The sequence below is a fragment of the Rhipicephalus sanguineus genome, chromosome 3 (assembly GCF_013339695.2).
Source record: "Rhipicephalus sanguineus isolate Rsan-2018 chromosome 3, BIME_Rsan_1.4, whole genome shotgun sequence".
Lineage (NCBI taxonomy): Eukaryota > Metazoa > Arthropoda > Arachnida > Ixodida > Ixodidae > Rhipicephalus > Rhipicephalus sanguineus.
In genome coordinates, this window is record NC_051178.1 from 41,164,158 (window position 1) to 41,186,617 (window position 22,460).

At 48.8% G+C, this 22,460-nt stretch overlaps 1 protein-coding gene across 1 annotated transcript; it reads right to left on the reverse strand.

The window, feature by feature from the left end:
- Window positions 1–342: 342 nt before the first annotated feature.
- Window positions 343–10,477, reverse strand: LOC119386579 (lactosylceramide 4-alpha-galactosyltransferase-like). Its single transcript, XM_037653868.2, has 2 exons — window positions 10,236–10,477; window positions 343–1,646 (listed from the first exon to the last, which is right to left on the reverse strand). The coding sequence occupies exons 1-2, from the start codon at window positions 10,339–10,341 to the stop codon at window positions 763–765; spliced, it is 990 nt and encodes a 329-aa protein (XP_037509796.1). The 5' UTR covers window positions 10,342–10,477; the 3' UTR covers window positions 343–762.
- Between the last annotated feature and the right edge of the window lie 11,983 nt (window positions 10,478–22,460).

The window sequence follows — 22,460 nt, forward strand, 5'->3', positions numbered from 1 at the left end:
TCGAAGTATTCACGGTTTACCGATGATTCTCTCCGGAGCTTCGCCCCACTCATCATCATTCACCCCGGGGATATGCTGTGGAATTCTTTTTCTTACTGTTTTCTGAGTGTTTTCTTTGAGGGCTCTAGCCGACTACTGGCCCCGAGCCTACATTTTTTAATAATGTTGAATTTTCATCTGTGCAGATAAAAACGAAAAACATTTTCTCGCAAAAATCAGCAGCTGTAATCTCATCCGAATTTATTCGAAAAATATTTATTCGATTCACCCTTCGTTTTCAATATGTGAATTCCCTTCGAATTTCCAAATTTGACGTTCGCCTGCATTTGTTTGCGTTTTATGTTTGTGTTTTATGTTTATGTTTGCCTTTGCGCATACGGTATCGTCTACCTTCCGTACTTCATTTGCTACACTGAAATTACGCTTCCCCAGTGTCTTAGACGAGTTTATTGATAATCCACACGCTACCTTTTCTTCAGAGACTGACTTTTCGCTAAAGTGACTGTTGCTTCTCGTTGCCTAACTGAACCACCAGTAGGAACGCTCCCGTCTGCTACTGCATTGCGACCTCTTCTACATTGTCTCTATCAGCTATAACCGCGAGATAAATTCCGCGAAGCACTACTGCAATTCATTCATAACACACGACTTACAGCGTACATGTAATACCCGTACGCACATAAAGAATTACGCCTGATCGCAATTCAAAGTGTCAGCAATCACACTCAGCAATCTGCAGACCTAGAGGAATTATGGCAAACATCAAAAAAATTTTTTTGGCTTCATTATTGAGTATACAGTAGGGCAGTTGAACCTGGCCAATACATCAAGGGCTGATCCCGATCCAACAACAACTCTCACACCATGGCTTAATTTGTTCCACAGGTGGACGCCATAGCTGTTTGCTACAGCCTCAAACACCGAACCAGCTTTGCTGGGCTCGAAGAACGACATCCATGCATCGTATCCAACCGCAAAAAACGTTTCGCGCTCTCTAAATCTGACCACTTTTTCCCCATTGGTCCATGAGTAGTAGACGCGTCCCAGTAGAGATGGACCACAGCTCCCCCAATGAACAGCGTTGTACTCTTTAGCGCACCTTTTGAGCGCTTCACCGATGAACGGATGTCCCTTATCAAAATATAGCACGCTGTTCGTTAGTTGGCCAGTGACTTCGAACATTACGCTGTTGTTTAGTTCCCGGAGGCCGTTAAGCACAATGACGTCGAGGTCCAGGTAGATTCCGCCGTACTTCCACAATACCGCGAGTCTGATGCCGTCGCTGAGGTCTTCTATTCCGTACGGGCCCTTAGTCCAGTTTCGAGACCTGTACCAGGAATATATAGGCGTGTCGCTAAACGTGTCCGTCAAATTAATCTTGAAGCTAGCAAAGTTTTCTAGTGAGGACAATGCTTTATAGAAGTCACAGTCTGGAGATAGCTGGCCTGTTGTCAAGAGAAGGATACGCGCGCTTGGGTTGTGCAATGAAGCTGACTCAATTGAGCATGCCTGGCGACCCTTTAAGCATGTTTCATTTGAACTCTCGACGAACCATATGGTGACATCATCGGTATGCATGGGGGCGTCAGAAGCGATGGATCGATGTCGCTGGAGACGCTTCGACCAGAGCGGAAAATGGGTGATACCTGCGACAAAACACAGTAAAAACAACATATAAGCAAAATTATCAGTAATATTATTATTAGCATTGTACGGTTTCTATACCAATAACATTGACAAGTGGGAGAACGACAACTAGTTGGCAGCTGCCACACGGAAAGGCCTAAGGCTTTCGTATCTGCCTTGATACGCGCTCTCGCTTTGAGAAACTGCGTCGCTTGCGGCGGCAGCGGCCGCCGTTGTTAGCTCACCGCTCTCGGCGACAAGCACAGCCTGTATAGGGTGCCCAGCATTTACATTCCCTGCAATATGAAAGAGGAGCCACTGCTATTTTTCGCTGCACAGAAACACGTGATAACGAACTGCAGAAGGTCCTTACTTTCTGCAATGTATGAATAAAACTTGCGATAACGCTATGCAGGCTTTCCTATTTTTAAATGTACCGTGTTGATTGTGCAATTAGTATGCAATACTTACCGAAATAACATAATGTGCTCATTATTACAGTTGCCGGTTTTGTCTCTAGCGCCTATTTAAAGATAATCAGACTAAAGCCGACAACGCAGCGCAGTCAGAGCGTAAGCTCGAAAAAGTTGCTTACCAAGTGGCCATCATGAACACCTTCCGGGCGCATGCCGCAAGTAAAGGGCATTAAGTCGTTCCGGACTGCGCCCCCCCTCCCCTCCTTCCCCTCATATTAAGGCAAAAGCCTTATATGCCTCACTGAACACGAAATTTCACCATCGGCGTCGGCTTCCCGCGTCGTCGTCGGCGTCTCGCGTCCTACGGCTTCGGGAGCAAGTGGTGCAACAAAATCATCCTCACGTGGTGGCGTCACCACATGACGTCATCAGGAGGCCACAGATCGCAAAAATTTGCGGCGTCATGATAGCGCCACAAGTTCTGGCGTGATGTCATGTCACATAACGCCACGTAATTCCGTTGTAGCGCCCTTCTTTGGGCGGCGAACAAAACCGGAGAGCGCGCGACCTCCACAGAAGAAAATAAAGATGGCGCTTCGGAGTGACACGTGAAGCCACGGCTCGTGTTCCATGCTGGCGTCGATTTTGGTTCAGCCGTCTCGTTCCTTGACTACTGGGGCACAAGACTACAGCGTCATCGCGTGATATCGTAGCTTGGTCAAAGGTGCGGTGATCACGGAGGCAGTGCAAAACGAGGTGAGGTGCCTCCAGTCCTGGAGGCAGTGCGATCCCATGCTAGGTGCACAAAGCTTTCGGTGGGTGGCGGGGCAGCATAGGTTCATCGAGGGAGCCTAGATGACCGGACGTTCATGTAGGCTCCCATATACATCGACTGAGAAGAAAACGAACATACCTTCCGCATTCAAGTAGATTCAGGTGAACTCACAATGTACCCTGTCATTTTTTATTAAGGGTCAGATTCAGTGGGACTGTAGTGCAAATACATGGTCACAAGTTTCTATTCTGACAGCACACGAAAGTGCTATTGCGCATTTGTTTGGATTTGCAATAAATATTCCACCGTAATTTGGCACAAGAAAACACGAAATTCGGAAAATTGCATCTATACCGGCCGGACTAACTCAGGTCAGCAATATGGCGCTTAACCGGGCTAACTGAAGTCACAGGTTGACGGACTAATGTTTATTTAATAGAGCCAGCTATAGTCAGTGCTGGGCAGTGGGCAGTATCAAAAATACTCTCCGGGTACATTGTATCGGTATCATATCCTCGGCATGTGTATCAGTATATCCGATAGAGGGTAGCATGTGTGGTGCATTTTAGGATACATGATGCACCATTGGGGCAAGTGACTGACGCTATGTAGCGATTTTTGGGCGGCTCAAGTTTAATAGAGATCACATATTACCGCTATCTTTAAACATGGAGCTGTTCTAGGTAAAACCTTTCACTTCCGGTGCCACAAGCAGCATAGCAAAGTCACGTGATCCGAAGAGGAAGAGAGAGGTGGGTATCAGAGCTGCTGCACCATACAGGTCACATGAACAGCGCACCGGGAAGGAGCCGACCAATCACTGTGCGCACCGGGGGAGGGCAAAGAACTCCGCACGACTCCAGCATCAACAGGAGCTAACACGAGAGCGGCAGCGTCGACGTCGACCAGCAAACTCCGAGGAAGCACAAGCCAAGCGGCAGCAGACGGACGCCGTCAAACCTGAGGCTCGAGTAAAAGAAGCGCAAGGGAAACGGCAAAAGAAACGACGTCCACCACAAAGAAACACGCGAGAACCATAGTTAAACACAAATAAAAACACCACGAATCACAGCAAAACACACATAGAACACCAAAACACAAAAACAAAACACTGGAAATCATGCACAGAAAAAATTCCGCAGATTCTACGAATCGATGTCATGCGAAGCGTGCTGCGGGAAGGTGACTGCGGCGTAATTTTTTACATCGAGCGAAACGTTACGAGATGACGCTAAAGATAGGCGCAAATGGTATACGCCCACAGACTGTTGAAGAGTCGCAGTTGCGTAACGATGACAACAGCAACATAGGTATTAATAACACCGGACGCGGTAAGGTCATATGTAGGGCTTATTCTTGTCCCTTATGATGGAGAACGCACGCACGTTTCACGTACCAGTGTTAATGTGGGTATGGGGTTCTTGAGTCTTCTCAGCTAAATGGCCGCAAGCGGAATGTTTTGGTTGTTGGAATTCATGTGCGCAACGCAGACCTCGCCGATTCCGCTGCTTGTATGTGTGTGTTCTAGGTCTGGCGGCTGGCGAAATAGGTTGCGGCCTACGTTGAAGTTGCGCATCGCCGTGTTCTTCTATGTGCCCAAGCCTCCGCACCTGTAATGAAGCCGCTTGCTGTGGACGACACAGTGGGCTCATCGCTCCAGATTTCCAAAAGTGCTAACACGCCAGTTTCTGTGAACGGAACGTCTTTCTCGAGGTCGTGCACGTGCTCGTGCACAGAGTGCACGTTGACAGCGGTGAGCGTGAGGTGATAGCTGTGGCTGTGGCATCGAATGAAGGTGGTAGCCCGGTCCAAGACAATGTCTAGAGGCCTGTTTTCTAGCCTGGTCATGTCGTCGACAGACCGGGAATGCAACTCACGACCTCTCAGTTCGCGACGATTTTAAATTGTTGGTGCATATGTGTGCAGGAATAATGAAGCTTTATATATAGGTGCACTGCTTACAGGAAAGACGAAACATTTTGCAATGGTAATTTTTTCGTGCAATTACAGCTGATATATAATGCTGGCAATACGGACGGCAGCAAACAGCTCCTTAGAACGCTTAGCAATGCGTTTTGTTGGGCTAGTTCGTTCATCACTTCTGAAGAAAAAAATTGTAGCGCAGAGCAACAAACGGACACACAGAGAGGACGGGACTGGCGCTAACTTCCAACTGTGTTTATTGAAGAAACGTACGTACATATATAAGGAACACAAGAACAGCAAGGACATGACACTCGCGATAATCAGGCACAAAACTAAAGGGGAATCATATCTATAAGCATTGTCAGCAGGCAGTCATTTTTGGCAAACATTGCATAACAAGAAAGCTCCAAGACTTTGGCGGTTGCACGCGTGTTCTACAGATTGCAATTTTGAAACTGCTAGAAGGAAAAGGGACCAAAGAATAAGCAAGAAAACTTGGAGATTGTTTATAATATTGGTTCTTACAAGGCGATAACAACGCTTCAACATGAACAGGAACTAGGAAGCAATGCATCATACGTAAAAGCGTTGCTTCAGTATATGTCACAAACGACGAATTGCGGGCGTAACCAATCAGAGAAACCAATGAACAAAAACAAACAAGAAAACATTTTGTTTCTTTTTTTCTCTCTATCGGAAGCGCGTGTGCTTCTGCAAGCAGAATTGTAATGAAAACGACAACAAAACTTAAAGGTCCAATGGGGTGCGTCATAAAATTCGACGGTGCATAAAAAGGGCCTTAGGCTTACCAATCAGCACCTCCACAGAGAAGCTTCTCTCTATGGGAGTGCACAATACTTGGGACGAAATAGCGGAGGCTGTTAGAATTTCACAGCTCGATCGCCTAAGCCGAACGACCACAGGCAGAGCTATCCTCGATATGGTAGGCCTTCAAACCGATAGGGGACCACGAGGCAAATCAAACATCCCGAAAGACTGCCGAGAAAATCTCATTATTTCCCCCCTCCCTCGAAACATGCATCCCATATTCCACGCAGAGAGGAGGGAAAAGAGAGCGCAAACTCTAATCAAACGCTTTGGACCAATGGACCACAAGTTGGTTGCGTACGTGGACGCGGCAAGTGGCATGTCGGGCGCGGCGGTCGCCTCGGTGTTCGACGGCCAAGGTGCCCCCGTATCGGCCGCCACCATTAGAAGCCGCAACACGGAGACGGCTGAAGAACTTGCAATAGCGCTCGCTTGCGTTGGAACGGAAGCTCATTTTATAATTAGCGATAGCAAAACGGCCATCTAGAATTTTGGAAAAGGTCGGATCTCGCCTGAAGCGGCAAGGTTTCTGTCCGGTAGACGGCTGAACAGAAAAATCAGCCTAATTTGGACCCCAGCACACACGTCCGTTCCTGGCAACGAGGCGGCCCACGAGTTAGCCCGAGCTCTCTACTTCCGGGTGACTGTGGAGCCGCCCGACTGCCAGAACATGGACGAGCGTCTGCAAAGTTACACCGAAATCGTTGAAAATTATCGGCTACTTCGCAGAGTGGTGCCACCACCGCATAAAAGCCTGAACAATAGGGAGGCAGTCGCATGGCGGCGCCTGCAAGCTGGCAGTTTTGTAAACCCGGTCTGGGCATATCATATTCAGAAAGATGATAGGCCAAACAATAGGTGCAAGCACTGTGGGGCGAGAGGGACCCTCGACCACATAATCTGGGAGTGCGGTAGCTCCCCAGGGGCTAAGTCAAATATCAATTGTAGAGAGGCCTGGGAAGCCCTGCTGCGGAGCGAGGAACCCGCTTCACAGCAACAAGCCATCCGCCTGGCGGAAGAAGCCGCGAGGAGTCAAGACCTCTTCGCCTGCTTCTAATCGCGGAGGTGCCGGCCCCCGTTGCCTAGGCCTGTGTGCCGAGGACGGGGAGTAGGGGGCCTCCTTTTCTGGCGGAACAATAAAGTTGTTATCATCATCATCAAGAAATAACGGCAACAAGACTTAAACGTGCAAAGGGGCGTCAATAAAACAGCAAAAATGAAAGTAAGATAACCCAAATGAGGAGAAAGTTAAACATGTCCTTCCAAGAAGGTCACTTCATTACTCATGAGTGTTATTGAAGGCGTGCTAATGTAGTTGTCACCGCTCTTTAAAATATAGTAGGCTTCAACTATCTCCCTTTCCGTCCTAACTAGTGCCCTCTTTAGGAAACTTGTGCGCGCAAACTCAGGTGTGCACCCGCATCTTTTGCAATGCTCGGCCAAATGCCCTCCCGAGTTGTTCTTAACAGAGAGCGCATGCTCTCTGGCCCTCTCGTTGTAACATCGACCTGTTTGTCCTATGTAAACTTTATCGCAGCTGAGGGGGATCTTATATACGACCCTGGTATCACATTCGGTGAAAGCAGTGTCATGTTTCATTTCACATTTCTTGCTCTTTCTTTGTGACATCACGGAGTATGCCTTCGAGAGCTTGCATGGAGCCGTGAACATGACATTGACACTGTACTTTGAGAGTGCTTTTTTCAAGTTGTGCGAGATACGGTGTACGTACGCATGTGACATCTTCTTATCAGCTGTTGACACGCGCTTGGCTCCAGAACGAGAAAAATTTAACGTCACTAAGGCCTACAGATATGTGGATGACTACCTGGTCATCTTAAATTGCGAAGGTAGCGCTGTTCCGGATCTAGTTGTTTCAGACATACAGTAGGCATTTGACAATGCAGGTGAAGGGCTTCGGTTCACTAGAAAAATGGAAGAGGACAACAGCATTCAGTTCCTTGATTTAAAGCTGTCCTTCACGGACAAGCACATTTGCTGGATGTATAACCCCAGAACTAAGAAAAGTCTGTTGCCCTTTGACAGTGCCCACTCAAAACTTGTTAAGAGAGGTATCGCCATGACTTGCCTGAAAGCTTCTCTAGAAAAATCTTGCCAACATCAAATGCCCGCTAGTTTTCAACTGCAAATTGTCCGCCTTAACGCTTCAAAGTTCCCTGCTTTGTTAGTCTCAAGTGTTTGCGAGTCCCTTCTGAAGAAGCTTAAAGGTCCTGGAAACAATGACTCTAATGAGCGTGAGCGACAACCCACGATAGCTATACCGTACGTACACCGAATCTCGCATAACTTGAAAAAAAGCACTCTCAAAGTACAGTGTCAATGTCGTGTTCACGGCTCCATGCAAGCTCTCGAAGGTATGCTCCATGATGTCAAAAAGAAAGAGCAAGAAATGTGAAAAGAAACATGACACTACTTTCACCGAATGTGATACCAATGTCGTATATAAGATCCCCCTCAGTTGCGATAAAGTTTACATAGGACAAACGGGTCGATGTTTCAATGAGAGGGCCAGACAGCACGCGCTGTCTGTTAAGAACAACTCGGGAGGGCATTTGGCCGAGCATTGCAAAAGATGCGGGTGCACACCTGAGTTTGCGCGCACAAGTTTCCTGAAGAGGGCACTAGATAGGACGGAAAGGGAGATAGTTGAAGCCTACTATATTTTAAAGAGCGGTGACAACTGCATTAGCACGCCTTCGGTAACACTCATGAGTAATGAAGTGACCTTCTTGGAAGGACATGTTTAACTTTCACCTCATTTGGGTTATCTTACTTTCATTTTTGCTGTTTTATTGACGCCCCTTTGCACGTTTAAGTCTTGTTGCCGTTATTTCTTGTTGATTTTATGACGCACCCCATCGGACCTTTAAGTTTTGTGTCGTTTTCATTACAATTCTGCTTGCAGAAGCACACGCGCTTCCGATAGAGAGAAAAAAAGAAACAAAATGTTTTCTTGTTTGTAGGGGTGTGCGAATATTCGAAACTTTCGAATATTCGTCGAATATTATATTCGAAATATCCGTATTCGATTCGAAAATAGCGTATTCGAAAAGTTTCGAATATTAGATAACTTCGAATATTCGAAAAATACCAATATGCGATTCAATTATCATGCATAAAATAACTCGTCTTCCACATTTCTGCTGCGTTCGTATCGCTAAAAACGTTGCCGAGAGGAGCTATAAACATCGTAAGTGCACGGAGGCACGATATCTGCGTGCGACGAGCGCCCCAATACGTATGATTTATTGTTGGTGCATCTCCGACGTGCAGCGCTGTTGGCGATCATGTAACCGTACATTTTCAATATTATGCGGCCGTAACGTGCCGCACTACCACTCGTTCACTATGCGGGACAACTTCTGAAGACAGTCACCCACGCGACTGGTGGCGGACGGTAGGCACCTTCAGATACCCCAGTCTGGCAAATATTTGCCCCATGTAACTCCCTATACCAGCCACTTCTGTTCCAAGCGAGCGTGCCTTTTCAGTCGCGGGGGGGGGGGGGGGTGTCTCTGTTACAAGGGAGCGCCTGTTGCCTGATCATGTGGAGCACCTCATATTTCTTCATGATAACATGTAGTCATTACTTTCATTGTGCCGTGATACTTGCTTGTGTGGTGATGTGCATTGTGCTAGCCTGGACATTGTGCTTTGGAGATAGCAGTGTATGTTGTGTTGCCAGTCAGGCTGTTAATGTTATTTTTTCTTCAAATAGCTACATGTTAAATAAAATATCGTTTCTGTGGAGGCATGTTTCCTTTGATATTCGATATTCGATTCGATATTCGAAGGTGGATATTCGTATTCGATTCGTATTCGAAAAATTTGGTATTCGCACACCCCTACTTGTTTGTTTTTGTTCATCGGTTTCTCTGATTGGTTACGCCCGCAATTCGTCGTTTGTGATGTATACTGAAGCAACGCTTTTACGTATGATGCATTGCTTCCTAGTTCCTGTTCATGTTGAAGCGTTGTTATCGCCTTGTAAGAACCAATATTATAAACAATCTCCAAGTTTTCTTGCTTATTCTTTGGTCCCTTTTCCTTCATCTAGCAGTCTCAAAATTGCAATCTGTAGAACACGCGTGCAACCGCCAAAGTCATGGAGCTTTCTTGTTATGCAATGCTTGCCAAAAATGTTTGCCTGCTGACAATGCTTATAGATATGATTCCCCCTTAGTTTTGTGCCTGATTATCGCGAGTGTCGTGCCCTTGCTGTTCTTGTGTTCCTTATATATGTACGTACGTTTCTTCAATAAACACAGTTGGAAGTTAGCGCCAGTCCCGTCCTCTCTGTCTGTCCGTGTGTTGCTCTGCGCTACAATTTTCTCCTTCAGAAATCTTTAGAACGCACAGCTTCTCGCCGGCTTATTCTCCGCTTTACGATTCAGCGAGTTTTCGAGGCGAGGAAGGAGGGACCCTGCAGCGACTACTACTATGTTTATGTTACATTTAATGCTTGTTGGGTTTTCGTGAGAACTGAAATGCATTATGTGTTCAAGAGCGTTCTCATTGGGTAGAATATTCTTTACAAGACATGCGACAGCGGCCGTAAGCAAACTGAACCACGCGAAACAAAATTAGGCTCCTCACCCAACAACGCACGGGCAACAGGCCCTAACGACGATAAATATGCATACCTGAAACGGTCGGCAAATTGGTTTGGTAAAGCCAAGTCATGAATCCCAGAAGGAGAATTGCGAAGACTGTTGCTGTTTTGCACCAGGCGTTTTCGACCCGCCACATAGTCACTTATTGGTAGATACGGGGAAGCCACCACCTCGGCCATTTGCATGATGTGTCGATCGGCGGGCACAACATCGACGGCGGTATAGGTGGCCGCATAAGTACGTAGCCGGCACGATGCTCTCCTAACAGCTGCGCTCCATATGTGTTCTCCCTTCTCTACTTTGTTTTCTATTGCTTGTCTGTGCAGCGCTGTAGGCGCTCGCGCTAGGGAAGTTGCTTGGCACGGGACGCGACCGACTCGCCAGGCGAACTGCCGGCTTATCACTTCGCTGAATGTGATAGCACTGCACGGTTCTAGTGAGAGCGCATTCATGGTTCAGTCAAGCGAGTTGACCCGCATCATTGCTTTTGACAGTAGGCGGGCACAATGAATAAGGCCCGGATGCTGGCGCACGGCGGCCGAAAAGAGGGAGGCACAGAAAAAGAGTCCCGCTGTTCCTGCAGATATGTCTGGATTTATGGAAAGCCGTTGCTCATTTAGACAGGGCCAGAGAACAAATATCAGAAATGCGCTCATTTTTCTCTCTTAGAACAGGCAACCATTCTGAAATTGCCCACGCTGGCTCCATAATGCAGTGGTGCCAAAAGGCGGTTGTAGCGCACTGCATTGACACCAAAGTGTCCTTATTAAACAACCATTTGTGGCTGATGGTCTTTTCCTCCTACAGGCACCTGACACCGTGCACCCTAGTTGTGGGGCGTGTTCGCCGCCGTACAACGCCAACTTTTTTCAAGAGAGCAGTCTGAATGCCTGTATGCTGTAGTGGCCGTGTGCGGCATTTCTCCGCCTCCTCAATTGTCGCGTGCCCTCAAAAGATCTACAATGTTGGCTGTGTACTTCTTGTCTAAATATGCCATCTCGTGTTGCCTACTCACAAATACATTACCAATTATTCCAACAATGCGAGGAATCTGCATTATGTTGAAGGAAAAATGCCAGAGCTGTATCTGGTCTTCGTTAAGTATGAAAAGTACCTCTTGGACCGGTTACCTCTTTGCATTAGAGATGCCATGTCATCGAAAAGTTGTTATCTTATCCTTGGACATCCAATTGTCACCATATTATTGTCGTTTTTCTGGGACCCATGTGGTAGTCTTTCGGTGATAATTTGTGTCCCCATGCTAAAACAACGCTAGTGACGTCGGCGGTACATTTTGTGAGTGTATATTTGTAATATACTTGTGTATATTTCATTCGTGAGGTTTTTGCTTGCTATTTTTGTTCACTGACAGCCACGTTCGATTGTTCGTTCAACAGTTTAGATAATTATATGGCACTGAAGTATCATGTCCTGCACCTTTTCACCTCCGCGGCTCTCAACAATTAGCTGGAATTCTACTCACAGCAGGAAGTAGCCGGGTTCCTACAGATAGCGTAAAGATCACCGATGAAGGCCAATGGTACGTGAGGCTCTTCTAAGTAGCTTGAGTAGAACTTGATCCGGTTGATTCAATTTATTGCACTTCGATTTTTGCCCTTGACTCACTTTAACGTACGTTCACTCAAACTTGTATCGCTTGACTCATTGATTCATCCTTAGTTGTCTTATCTCCTAATCACGTTCTTTAAAATGTTGTGCTTTGATTCACTCTTGTTATACTTTAATATAAGCTGATTCACTCTAGATTCACATTCTTCTACGTCGATTCTCTCCCGACTGACCTATTAAGGTGAATGTTTGGGCTAGTTGGTACTCCATTGCACAAGACATTAACAGCGCGAAAAAATATCAACGAAGGACGAAGCGCGGAGACACTGCTTGCCTGTGACCCTCGCTTCGTTCTTCGCTTATGTTTCTTTTTTCCGCCGCTTGGCTAAGTGCGTTTTTGTGACGTCCATTTACACGCGCTTACATTCGCTTCAACGTCTGTCACAGCTTGAGGAGTCGATCATCGGAGCTTGAAAAAAAAGGGAAGATACACAAACATAAGCTCTGGAACTTGTTGTAGCGGCGAAGCACCTTAGGGCCGAGGCGTTTCCGTCCATCCGCGTCCGGCCGTCACGGTACAGGAAACCGAAATCGACAGCGCTCGCGCCAAGGAGAAGTCTGCTTTCTCTCCCTCTTCGAGCGCCTTGATGATGATAAATGAGCGCGCGCTCGCGTCAATGAGAAGTCTTGTTCTTCGAGCGCCTTGATGATGATGAGTGAGCGCGCGCTCGCGCGAAGGAGAAGTCTTCTTCCTCTTGTTGGCCGAGGCTTTTCCATCCAGCCGCAACTGGCCGTCACGGTACACGAAACCGAAACCGAGAGCACCGTGTACAATCGAAACTGAAACATCTTTGAAAAAAGGTTGACAAATGGTGAACAAACACAAAATAAATTACAAAACACTGTAAAAACAAAACACCTGAGGTTAACAAAAGGTGAACAAGCACAAAAATAAAACACCGTAAAAACACCGACATTAAGCGCCCATCAATCAAGCATGTGACAACACAATGCACGCTGCAGTGAACAATACACGAGAGTCACGGGTGATTTACGGTAACACTGAACGATCCCCACGTGTTTCGCCCACTCATCATCATTCACTTCGTGGAGATGCGGTGATTTTTTATCACTCGTCATGGTACGGCTACGCTTTTCTTATACGCAAGCCTGCGAGACCCTGGCGCACGGCCCCTAGAGTAAAACTGTGCGCCACCGGCGGCGCAGAAGTCTCAAGCATGATCACGCCGCCGCCACCGCCACGCAGAAATTGCGGCGCGCCTTCGTTCTTCTTTTCTTTTAATCCAAACGGGGAATCTGGACAATAAAGTACATCACTTCACACCGGGATGTGTCGGTTTATTAAACTGCCTATTTCGCGCGCCGCTGATTGCCTGGAACTCGGCGAGTAGCGTGCCCTCTGTTTCCGGTTCTTCTTCCGCAACGTCATTTTAACGTCACGAAGCTTTCGCAATTCTTGACACAAACGAGAAGGACGGAATGCGCTTCAACGCAGAGAACGTAGCCTCTAGAGTATAGTGAACTGGAATATGTTCTAGTTCAGTGTGCTCCACAGATACGCTTTTGGGCGCACATCTCGGAGGCCGTGCATGTACTCTTATCGCGTTTTAATACAGCCGCCCGTATAACGCACCTACGAACGCTAGGCAAGGTTAAACTTGTGAAATTTGTTTAAGGTTCCTGTTACTGTACATTTCATCCACTTTCCCAGTGGTACATCGATGTTGGTCATGAGAGCGATGACGTAATCGCCCGCCGCTTTTTCGAGAATAGCTCCGCGGCAGTTGCCGCATCTTTCTCTCCTCCAGAAGCCTCATGAGTATTGTATAACCTCAACGCTGCGGTGTCCTCCAGCATTAAAAGGACCGAAAACTGTCCACGATATGTGGTTACATCGTGGGGAAATGAAAAGACCCTGAATTATAGCGACAGATTCAAGCATCCTTTTCGGGATCTGAGTAGGATACATTTTCAAATCGTGTTTAGAAGTTGCGAAAAACCGTATGTCACGCAGCCTAGCGAAAGAGCCTTCATTCAGTCTCCGCTCTCTTCTGTGATCCTGACGAGGCAAAAAAAGAAAAAAAAGAACATGTGCAGGCTGAGATGTGGCAATGCCATCGTGGTTACTAGTGGAACATGCTGAGCTGCGGTGAATGCGCGCAGAGTGAACGCACGCGCAGCCAACTGCGGCGCACAAACACGAACAGCCCTCGCGTTCACCTCCCATTATTTGTAGCATGTGTTAATAGGACTTCACAGCCACCGCAGAGTGAAAATGTTTGTTTATAAATGTTATAAATGTTTGGTTTTAAACGTCCACTCCCAACAACCCAACCTCAACGAAACGGCTCATGACCGAGCGCGAGAGCTCACCCGCCGCGACGATCAATCAGCCACCGAAGAGCTGGGTCCAGACATACAGTTTAACGACCCCTTACTAACCTTCCACGAAATCACCTCTCACTACCGCAGCAACAGCAGCCTACCAGCACTACCACACACAAAGCTCGAACGCGCGCAAGCGGTAGCCTTTCGCATGCTACAAACGATATCGTACCTATCGCGGGGCCGACTGAGCCATTACAACGCAGACATCACTCCACAATGCCCAGATTGCAGAGAATTCTGTTGTTCGCTCTCGCACATGCTTTGGCAGTGTCCCGCGTTACCTCGGGGACCTCTCACCAGTGAATCCGACTGGGAAGAGGCACTCAGGAGCTCCGAGCTCCACCAACAACTCAAGGCAGTCCAGAGGGCCCAAGAACTGCCGGAACGCCACCAGGTTCCCGCCCCGACTCGGGCGTCGCCTACGGTAGTGTCTGCTAGGGTGTTCCCCCTGAATCCCCCTGCGGCTTAAACTCCTCAGGAGCTATGAATAAAAGTTCTTGACTGACGGACTGATAAATGTTGCGCCACGTTTTCCGTGTTACCATTCCGTGATTACACACTCTGACCGGTAAGCTTTCAGTGGCGCAAAAGAAGACAGGTACCAAATAATTTGTTGTCGGTCCCTTAAAAGGGCGACGTCTCAACTCGCTGAATAGTATATTCTTGGAGTCTTGGTCCTCGTACACTATGCATAGATAACTAAAATAGATAAATAAATATATGGACATCCTTGCACACTTCGTTCCTTTCATTTTTGGTCGAGTACATGGGTAAATAAATACACAGGTAAAGGCAACGAAAAGGCGAATGGACTATTCAATGCTTTCAATGGACGAATAATTTTCAGCGGATACGATGCAGCTCTCCAGAAAAAGGGCAAACCCACTTTCGCGGCTTTTGCATATTTTTGCATTGCGATAGCAATTATATGAACACTATCGACGGATTTTTGACGTCGCTGCCATGTTCAGGATGAAGTCTAAATCGATAACAGCGCTCCGAGTATCGTACTTTCTGCCTGCGAGTGAAAGCTAGCGCTGGCGACGAACGCGGCTGAAGCTGAGATGAAAAAAGCGGATATAGGTTCCCCAAGCTTCGCTTAGTGGCGCTGCTGCTCTTGACAGGCAGCGCCATCTCTGTAATAAAAATACAAACTGGGTGCAAGCAACGCGCGTTTTCCCTTCTCCAATGCGTTGCCGCTCGCTTCCGTGCATGTGCAGAGCTCTCGCGGTGCACTTGCGGCGCCTCACAATGTACCGCTTGCAATGCGGCTTCAAAATGATCTTCAAGCTTGACTGGCACTTCTGAAATGCGAACTTCATACAAGAAAAAAGGCTCGTCTATCACGTTTACGGTGAATAGCAGACGATCGACGACAACGACGCTAGACTTAAAGCGAAATGCATTTCCCAAGTCGCGATTACACTGTTAGGACGTATACCTCGAGGTAAGTCTCATTCTGTAATGTTAAAGATGCGTAATGCACTCCGAAATGAAGCCGTGCACGCTATCGATGGTCTGCGGTGTGGACTATGAATCATATGATTCTTGTTTTGATATGGCATCCTTGCAGTAGAAGCCGCGCACTTTCGTGAAGAAGCGTTTGCGGCGTGCGAAAAAAAATTATGCGGCCATGGCAATGTTTCTGAGAAGGTTAGAATCAAGTCCTATGTGCCGCTGGAGAATCAACCGCCGATTAAGACTCGAGGCAGCCAGCTGAGCTTTAACCACTGTGAAGCAATATAAACTGATCGCCTCGTTTTTTCGGCTCTCGCGTCATGCTTGCACTCTCTTTTTATGAAACTATCGACTTGACAGCCGCATAAAACCTGCTGCGCGAACGCGGCTAGAAAATCGCGCAAAGTCAGAAGCTGGTTACTTCAATGTTGCAATTGCAAAGCATGTATTAAGTGCCAGTTATATTTAGCGGCTTAAATATCACCATCATGAAGCGACAAAATCAAAGCAAACCTGCTGAACGATGTGCAAGCTTGCTGAAAAATCACAGACGTCCTTTTCGGCGTGATAAAGCAGCCTTCCCTACGCGTGAATTGCAGGCGCCGAACTTCTGACAATGTGCCGAGTTCAGTTGAATTAAACCAACTGCGCAACGCTTAGGGTATAACGCGAGTGTGAACGTTCAACAATGACGGGTAGGTCGCACGAACACGGGGATTCAAAACATAAAGTTGTTTCACTTACAACCGTAACTGGACTTTCACAATGTGAAAAGACAGCGAGTAATCATTACTGTAGTCGCTGCGTGCATGCGCCGCGTCACTTACCGATTCAGGTAGTCGAAAGGAACGAAAGCGATGAACTCAGACAGCCAAAATAGAAGGCGACACAGCGCTGCCAGCTATCCACGCTTCCCGGCTTAATTTCTCGTGTGACATGCTCGAGAACCGATGCAGTTTCACACGTGAATCGCGTGCCTTGGTGTTGTATGCACTGTTGTGGCAGGCCACGACGCAGCAATAAAGGCCACGACACAGCACCACAGCGGCCTACGCAAGGAAAGGTAGGCGGCTGAAGACAGCACACCTGAAAGACTGGGCTACCGTCCACTCGTCCACGTGGTCCGCAACGTCGACCACGTGGATTACGCAAAACCGGGGTCAATGCTTCCTACAATAACTCTGCCGAGAGGACCATGTCTCTCATGATTGCCGGTGACTTCAGCATTGATTTATCAAAACCCAACAACGCCTGGTTCTTAGACGGCATGAAAGACGGCTTGGATGTGGACAGGACATTACAAGACTTCGGTCCCACGTCCAGGAGAGAGGGCATCATAGATCACTTCTTCGTAAAAGCCATCCGCGGTTTACACCATCCCTACTGTACCTCGCACTTCAGTACACTTAGAGCGTTCGTAGACGCGATCACGAACGGATCCGATAACAAGTCCTGTCCAGCTGCTGGTGCTCACTGATTACGGTGATGATGACCTTATTGAAGACCTGCCAAGAACCCCTTCCGCATATGCACACGGGTTCGTGGAACGTGCGTGCTTTCTCCGTCATAACGGATAAGTATATGCATAACAACTGTAACGCAACTCAAACAACTGCAACTCTGGCTGTAACGTACTTGCAGTGCGCCTGCGCGTATGTTGCTTTTGACATCGTTAAGCAACTGTAAACAACTAGAGATATAATACATGTGCGACTCTTCAAAATATGTGTGTGCGTATACCATTTGCACATTTCCCTAGCTTCATTCCGTAACTTTTCGCTCAATGTGAAAAATTGCGACACAGTCACCTTCCTGCGCATGCTTCGCATAACATCGATTCCCAGGGTACGTGAGATCTGCCGAATTTTTATCTTGTCTTTTTCTGAAGCGTACAGAAGAATAAGGGTAATTTATTACCCCTAATTCTATTTGCACGTTCTTCCCATGTCTTGACTTAAAACCAAATGGGATAAAAAAGTGGAACACCTACTGACAGGTTCGGATCGTCATGAAGGCAAGCAAAAAAAAAAAAAGAAGCTGCACAGGCATATTCGACAATTATAAAGTACAGTGTGGCCAATCCCCCTTGATGGTATGAGCCAAGATCTAGGCGACAAGACAAGACAAGACAATATTCAAACATTTCTGGTTTCCTTCTGCTCCTTCTGCGGTCAACGGATGAATGGTCGATCCCCCGTAGTGGGGTGAACCAACTCAGCACGACCGTGCTAACGAATCCACCATGGACGGCAGCCCTTCTCATGGCCCAGAGAAGCACACACCCCCGACCCCTGAAACAGCGGCGGCCGCGGCAACGGCGGAGCATGCTGCGGGGCCGCTTGCCGAGCGTGAAGCGCAGGCTCCGGCTGAGGACGCTCCTAAGCAAACAACTCGCGAGGGCAAGAAGCGCAGGCGCCGCGGATCGCGTTCACAGAAACACAAGGGCAAGGTGAGCGAAGCGGTTTTGTTTCATTCACGAACCTATAGTAAGGCGAAAGAAAAGGATATCTCGTATGTTTTCATAATTCAAGGACAGCGTGCACCAGACGAAAGCATAAATAAATAAATAAATAAATAATAAATAAATAATAAATAAATAAATAAATAAATAAATAAATAAATAATCAGAACACCAGATAGCAAGAACACAAGGCGAACGCTCGCGGCCAAGTTTTGAGGCTCGGAGGCGGACCGCTGAAGACACAGGTGCACTCTGTCTCTTGGTAATGGCATGTTTAATAGCAACAGTAACGGATAAAATTAGGTGCGGCGCGAGACGCTTGCTCACGCGCAAGGCACGGTCACATCACACATGCATCGCGCCCAATTCTCGGCAGTCTCTCCTATTGCATAGGGTGCCTACTATTGCCTGACACCAGGCGCCGTCTGGTAAGTTGCGGACGAAGTGCTACCGGTGCCGCTGTGCGTGCTGCCACCTGTCCAGAGGCACGGGAGCAGGCCGGTGCGGGATGGCTGACACCTCGCATCCCACCTCCTGCTTGACGACGAAGTCACGTGGTCGTAACGTTGAGCACAGGCTAAACAGTCTTTTGAGCAGCATAGGGCTAGGGCTGGCGAAGCTGGCGTTGCTAAGAACGTGTTGCGTCAGACGTCGTAGTCGCCAAGCCATCTCAGTTGACAAAGATGCCGACGCGGTCGAATGAGACTTAGAGGCTCTTCTGCTATTGCAGGGTCATGAATACAGTCCGCAGCTATGTAGCGCCACCGACATCGACGGGATGGCACAGTGAAGAAAGAAGATGTCGGACGTGACCTCGTGCGGCGCGGCAGCAAGGCTGGCGCGAGGGGCGCAGAAAAATAAAGAAAAAGTTCGTTGGTTTTAGGCTTCGGCGCTAGACGGACGTGTCGAGTCGTTTTCTTATGTGTGCTCCACAAATTGGTGACCCGGACGTTTGGATCAAGTAGCAACTTGTGCCTGATCATAACGTGCAACACGAAACACAAAGACGTGGAGCCATGTCAACCACCGGCAACGAACGCCAGCAAGCCTCGACCAACTCGGCCAACGTCGAGACCTCTTCAACCGCTGCGGTTATTTCGAACACCATCCGACTGCCAGAGTTCTGGGAACGGAACCCCTCAGCGTGGTTCATCCAAGCAGAGGCACGTTTTGAACTGTCGCGGATTACGTCCCAGACTCGCAAGTATCTCCTCGTAGTCGACGCGCTTCCAGCGGCCGTCATCGACGAGATTTCCGACCTTCTCCATTCGTTCGCGCACGACCTACCAGAGTCGCCTTACGACGCAATTAAGGCTGCTATACTGGACCGCACGGCTGTGTCGGAACGCACACGGTTGCAACAGCTACTCTCAATCGAACAACTCGGCAATCAACGGCCAAGCCAGCTACTGCGTCGATTCCTTAATCTGCTCGGCCCACGCGTTTCCACTACGGACAGCACCTTCGTGCGTGAGCTATTCCTTCAGCGCTTGCCCACCCAAGTCCAGATGGTGCTGGCAACTGCTTCAACCCAGAATTTGTCAGAGCTCGCTACATTGGCTGACAAGGTTATGGAAGTTGCCAATCCACTTCCAGTGGTTGCAGCTGCAATTCCGGCTTCAGCATCGCACGCCGTCAGCCCTTCACTGACAAAGCGGTCCGAGCCAGAATCACCATCATTTCCCGTCGCTGAGTTATGCGACAGACTGGAGAAGCTTCTGCTTGCCACTACTCGTAGGAGCGCTTCTCCTCCTTCACGTCGACGTCGCCGTTCTCCATCTTATCGACGCTTCCCATCCATCGAGAGCCAGCGCAACAGTGAATCACAGCAGTCTGACATCTGCTGGTACCACCGCCGTTTTGGCGCTAGCGCGCGTCACTGCCTCCTCCCTTGCACCTGGTCGGAAAACTGTCCGGCCGACCGCTAGCGGCGACAAGCGGTCACAGGCCTACCCCATGTCGCCTCTTCTATGTCAACGACAAGGTCACTGGGCAACGCTTCCTAATTGACACAGGCGCACAGGTCAGCATTCTCCCTGCTACACGAATGGATCGCACCGCTACTCCCGTGCTGTACTTGCAAGCTGTGAATGGAACGCGGATTCCAGTATTTCGACAACGGTCGCTCACTCTCAACCTGGGACTACGAAGACCGTTTCGCTGGCTGTTCATGGTCGCCGACGTTCCTTCTGCCATTATCGGTGCTGATTTCCTCACCGACCATGGCCTCATTGTCGACGTCAAGCGACAACGTCTCCTAGACGCGACAACTTACCTCTCGGTGAAAGGCATTGCTGCGCTGGGAACCACAGATTTAGCCCTCTCTTGTGCTACGGTTTCCAATGAACCCTTCGCGGCTTTGCTACGAGAATTCCCTGACATCACCGCACCGCCTAATTGGAAAAAACCAGTGTGCCACGACGTACGTCACCACATCGTTACTGTCGGACCTCCTGCTTTCTTCCGGCCACGTCGACTTGCTCCGGACAAACTCAAGGTTGCACGTGCAGAATTTGAACATATTCTGGAATTGGGAATTATTCGCCCGTCCGCAAGTAACTGGGCAGCTCCACTCTACATGGTGCCCAAGAAATCGGGTGACTGGAGGCCATGCGGAGACTACCGATCTCTGAACACTAAGACAATTCCGGATCGGTACCCGTTACCCAACATACAGGATTTCACTGCCGCTCTGCACGGCGCCAACATCTTTTCGAAGATTGACCTTGTCCGCGCCTACCACCAAATTCCCATGGCCGAATCAGACATATCCAAGACGGCTATTACAACACCATTCGGACTCTTCGAGTTTTCGCGAATGCCGTTCGGTCTCAGGAATGCCGCTCAGTCCTTTCAACGTTTCATTGACACAGTCACGCGTGGTCTACCCTTTGTTTTCGCCTACGTGGACGACTTGTTGGTGGCCAGCAAATCTGTGGAAGAGCATTTACAACACCTTCGTTGTCTGCTACAACGACTATCTGACCACGGCATCGTTATCAACGCCTCGAAAAGCGAGTTTGGTGTCACTAGCTTAGTCTTTCTCGGACATCACCTGGACACCAGTGGCATCCGCCCACTTTCATCAAATATCGAAGCAGTCCAGAGCTTCCCTAGGCCCACAACGATCACGAAGCTGCGGCAATTCCTCGGCATGGTTAACTTTTACCGCCGCTTTATCAAGAACTGTGCCGATATAGTGGCGCCTTTGGACCGTCTGCTTACCAGCAAGAACAAGACGTCCTTACTACCTTGGGACTCCACTGCTGAAGACGCCTTTATCAAGATCAAGGGCGCGCTCGCCAACGCTGCCTTTCTTGCCCACCCCAACCCGACGGCATCTGTAGCCCTCACGAGTGACGCGTCTAGCACAGCCGTGGGAGCGGTTCTCCAGCAGCGTGTTGACAACTCATGGCAACCATTAGCCTTTTTCTCCAAGAAACTCAGCCCAACACAAGCTCGTTACAGCACCTTCGGTCGAGAGTTACTTGGAATTTACCTCGCCATCCGACACTTTCGCCATATCGTCGAAGGTCGACCATTTACAATTTTCACGGACCACAAGCCGTTGACATATGCGCTTTGCAGAGAGTCGTCGACGCACACGCCACGAGAAATCCGCCATCTCTTGTTTATATCTGAATTCTCCACCGACATCCGACACGTCAGCGGCGACCAGAACATACCTGCTGACACTCTCAGCCGCGTGGACGCCGTGACATCACCTGCAACTCCTGCGCCACTGGATGTGCCGACGCTTGCAGCACACGAAGCTAATGATCCCGAGCTCATACAACTGCGCTCATCTAAAACAGCACTGCGATTGCACGATATCCTGCTTGATGGCGCCAACCTCGTCTGTGACACATCTACAGGCACACCCAGACCATTTGTCCCTCGCACGTTACGCAAGCAGCTTTTCGACACGCTGCACCAGCTCGCTCACCCCGGCGTTCGTGCCTCGCAACGCCTTGTTTCATCGCGTTACGTATGGCCCCGGATGAACGCGGACGTACGCGACTGGGTACGTGCATATACACCCTGCCAACGTGCCAAAGTCCACAGGTACCCTGTTCCCCCCACACGCCAGTTTCTCCAGCCTGACCATCGTTTCGACATTGTCCACATCGACATCGTCGGACCACTACCACCGTGTGACGGATTTCGCTACCTGCTCACAGCTGTCGACAGATTTACTCGATGGCCAGAAGCGACCCCGCTTCCAGACAGCTCTGCTGCAACCGTCGCAGCAGCATTCGTCACAACATGGGTTGCCCGCTTCGGATGCCCTACCAAGATCGTGACTGAGAGAGGACAGCAATTCGAGTCTGCCCTCTTTCACGAACTCCTACGCTTGC

Excerpts from the sequence above, each read along its gene's own strand:
- LOC119386579 (XM_037653868.2), bottom strand. The coding sequence starts at position 10,341 with ATGTGGCGGGTCGAAAACGCCTGGTGCAAAACAGCAACAGTCTTCGCA. Across the intron at positions 1,647-10,235 it reads CAATTTGCCGACCGTTTCAG|GTATCACCCATTTTCCGCTC; the intron begins GTATGCATATTT and ends GTTTTGTCGCAG.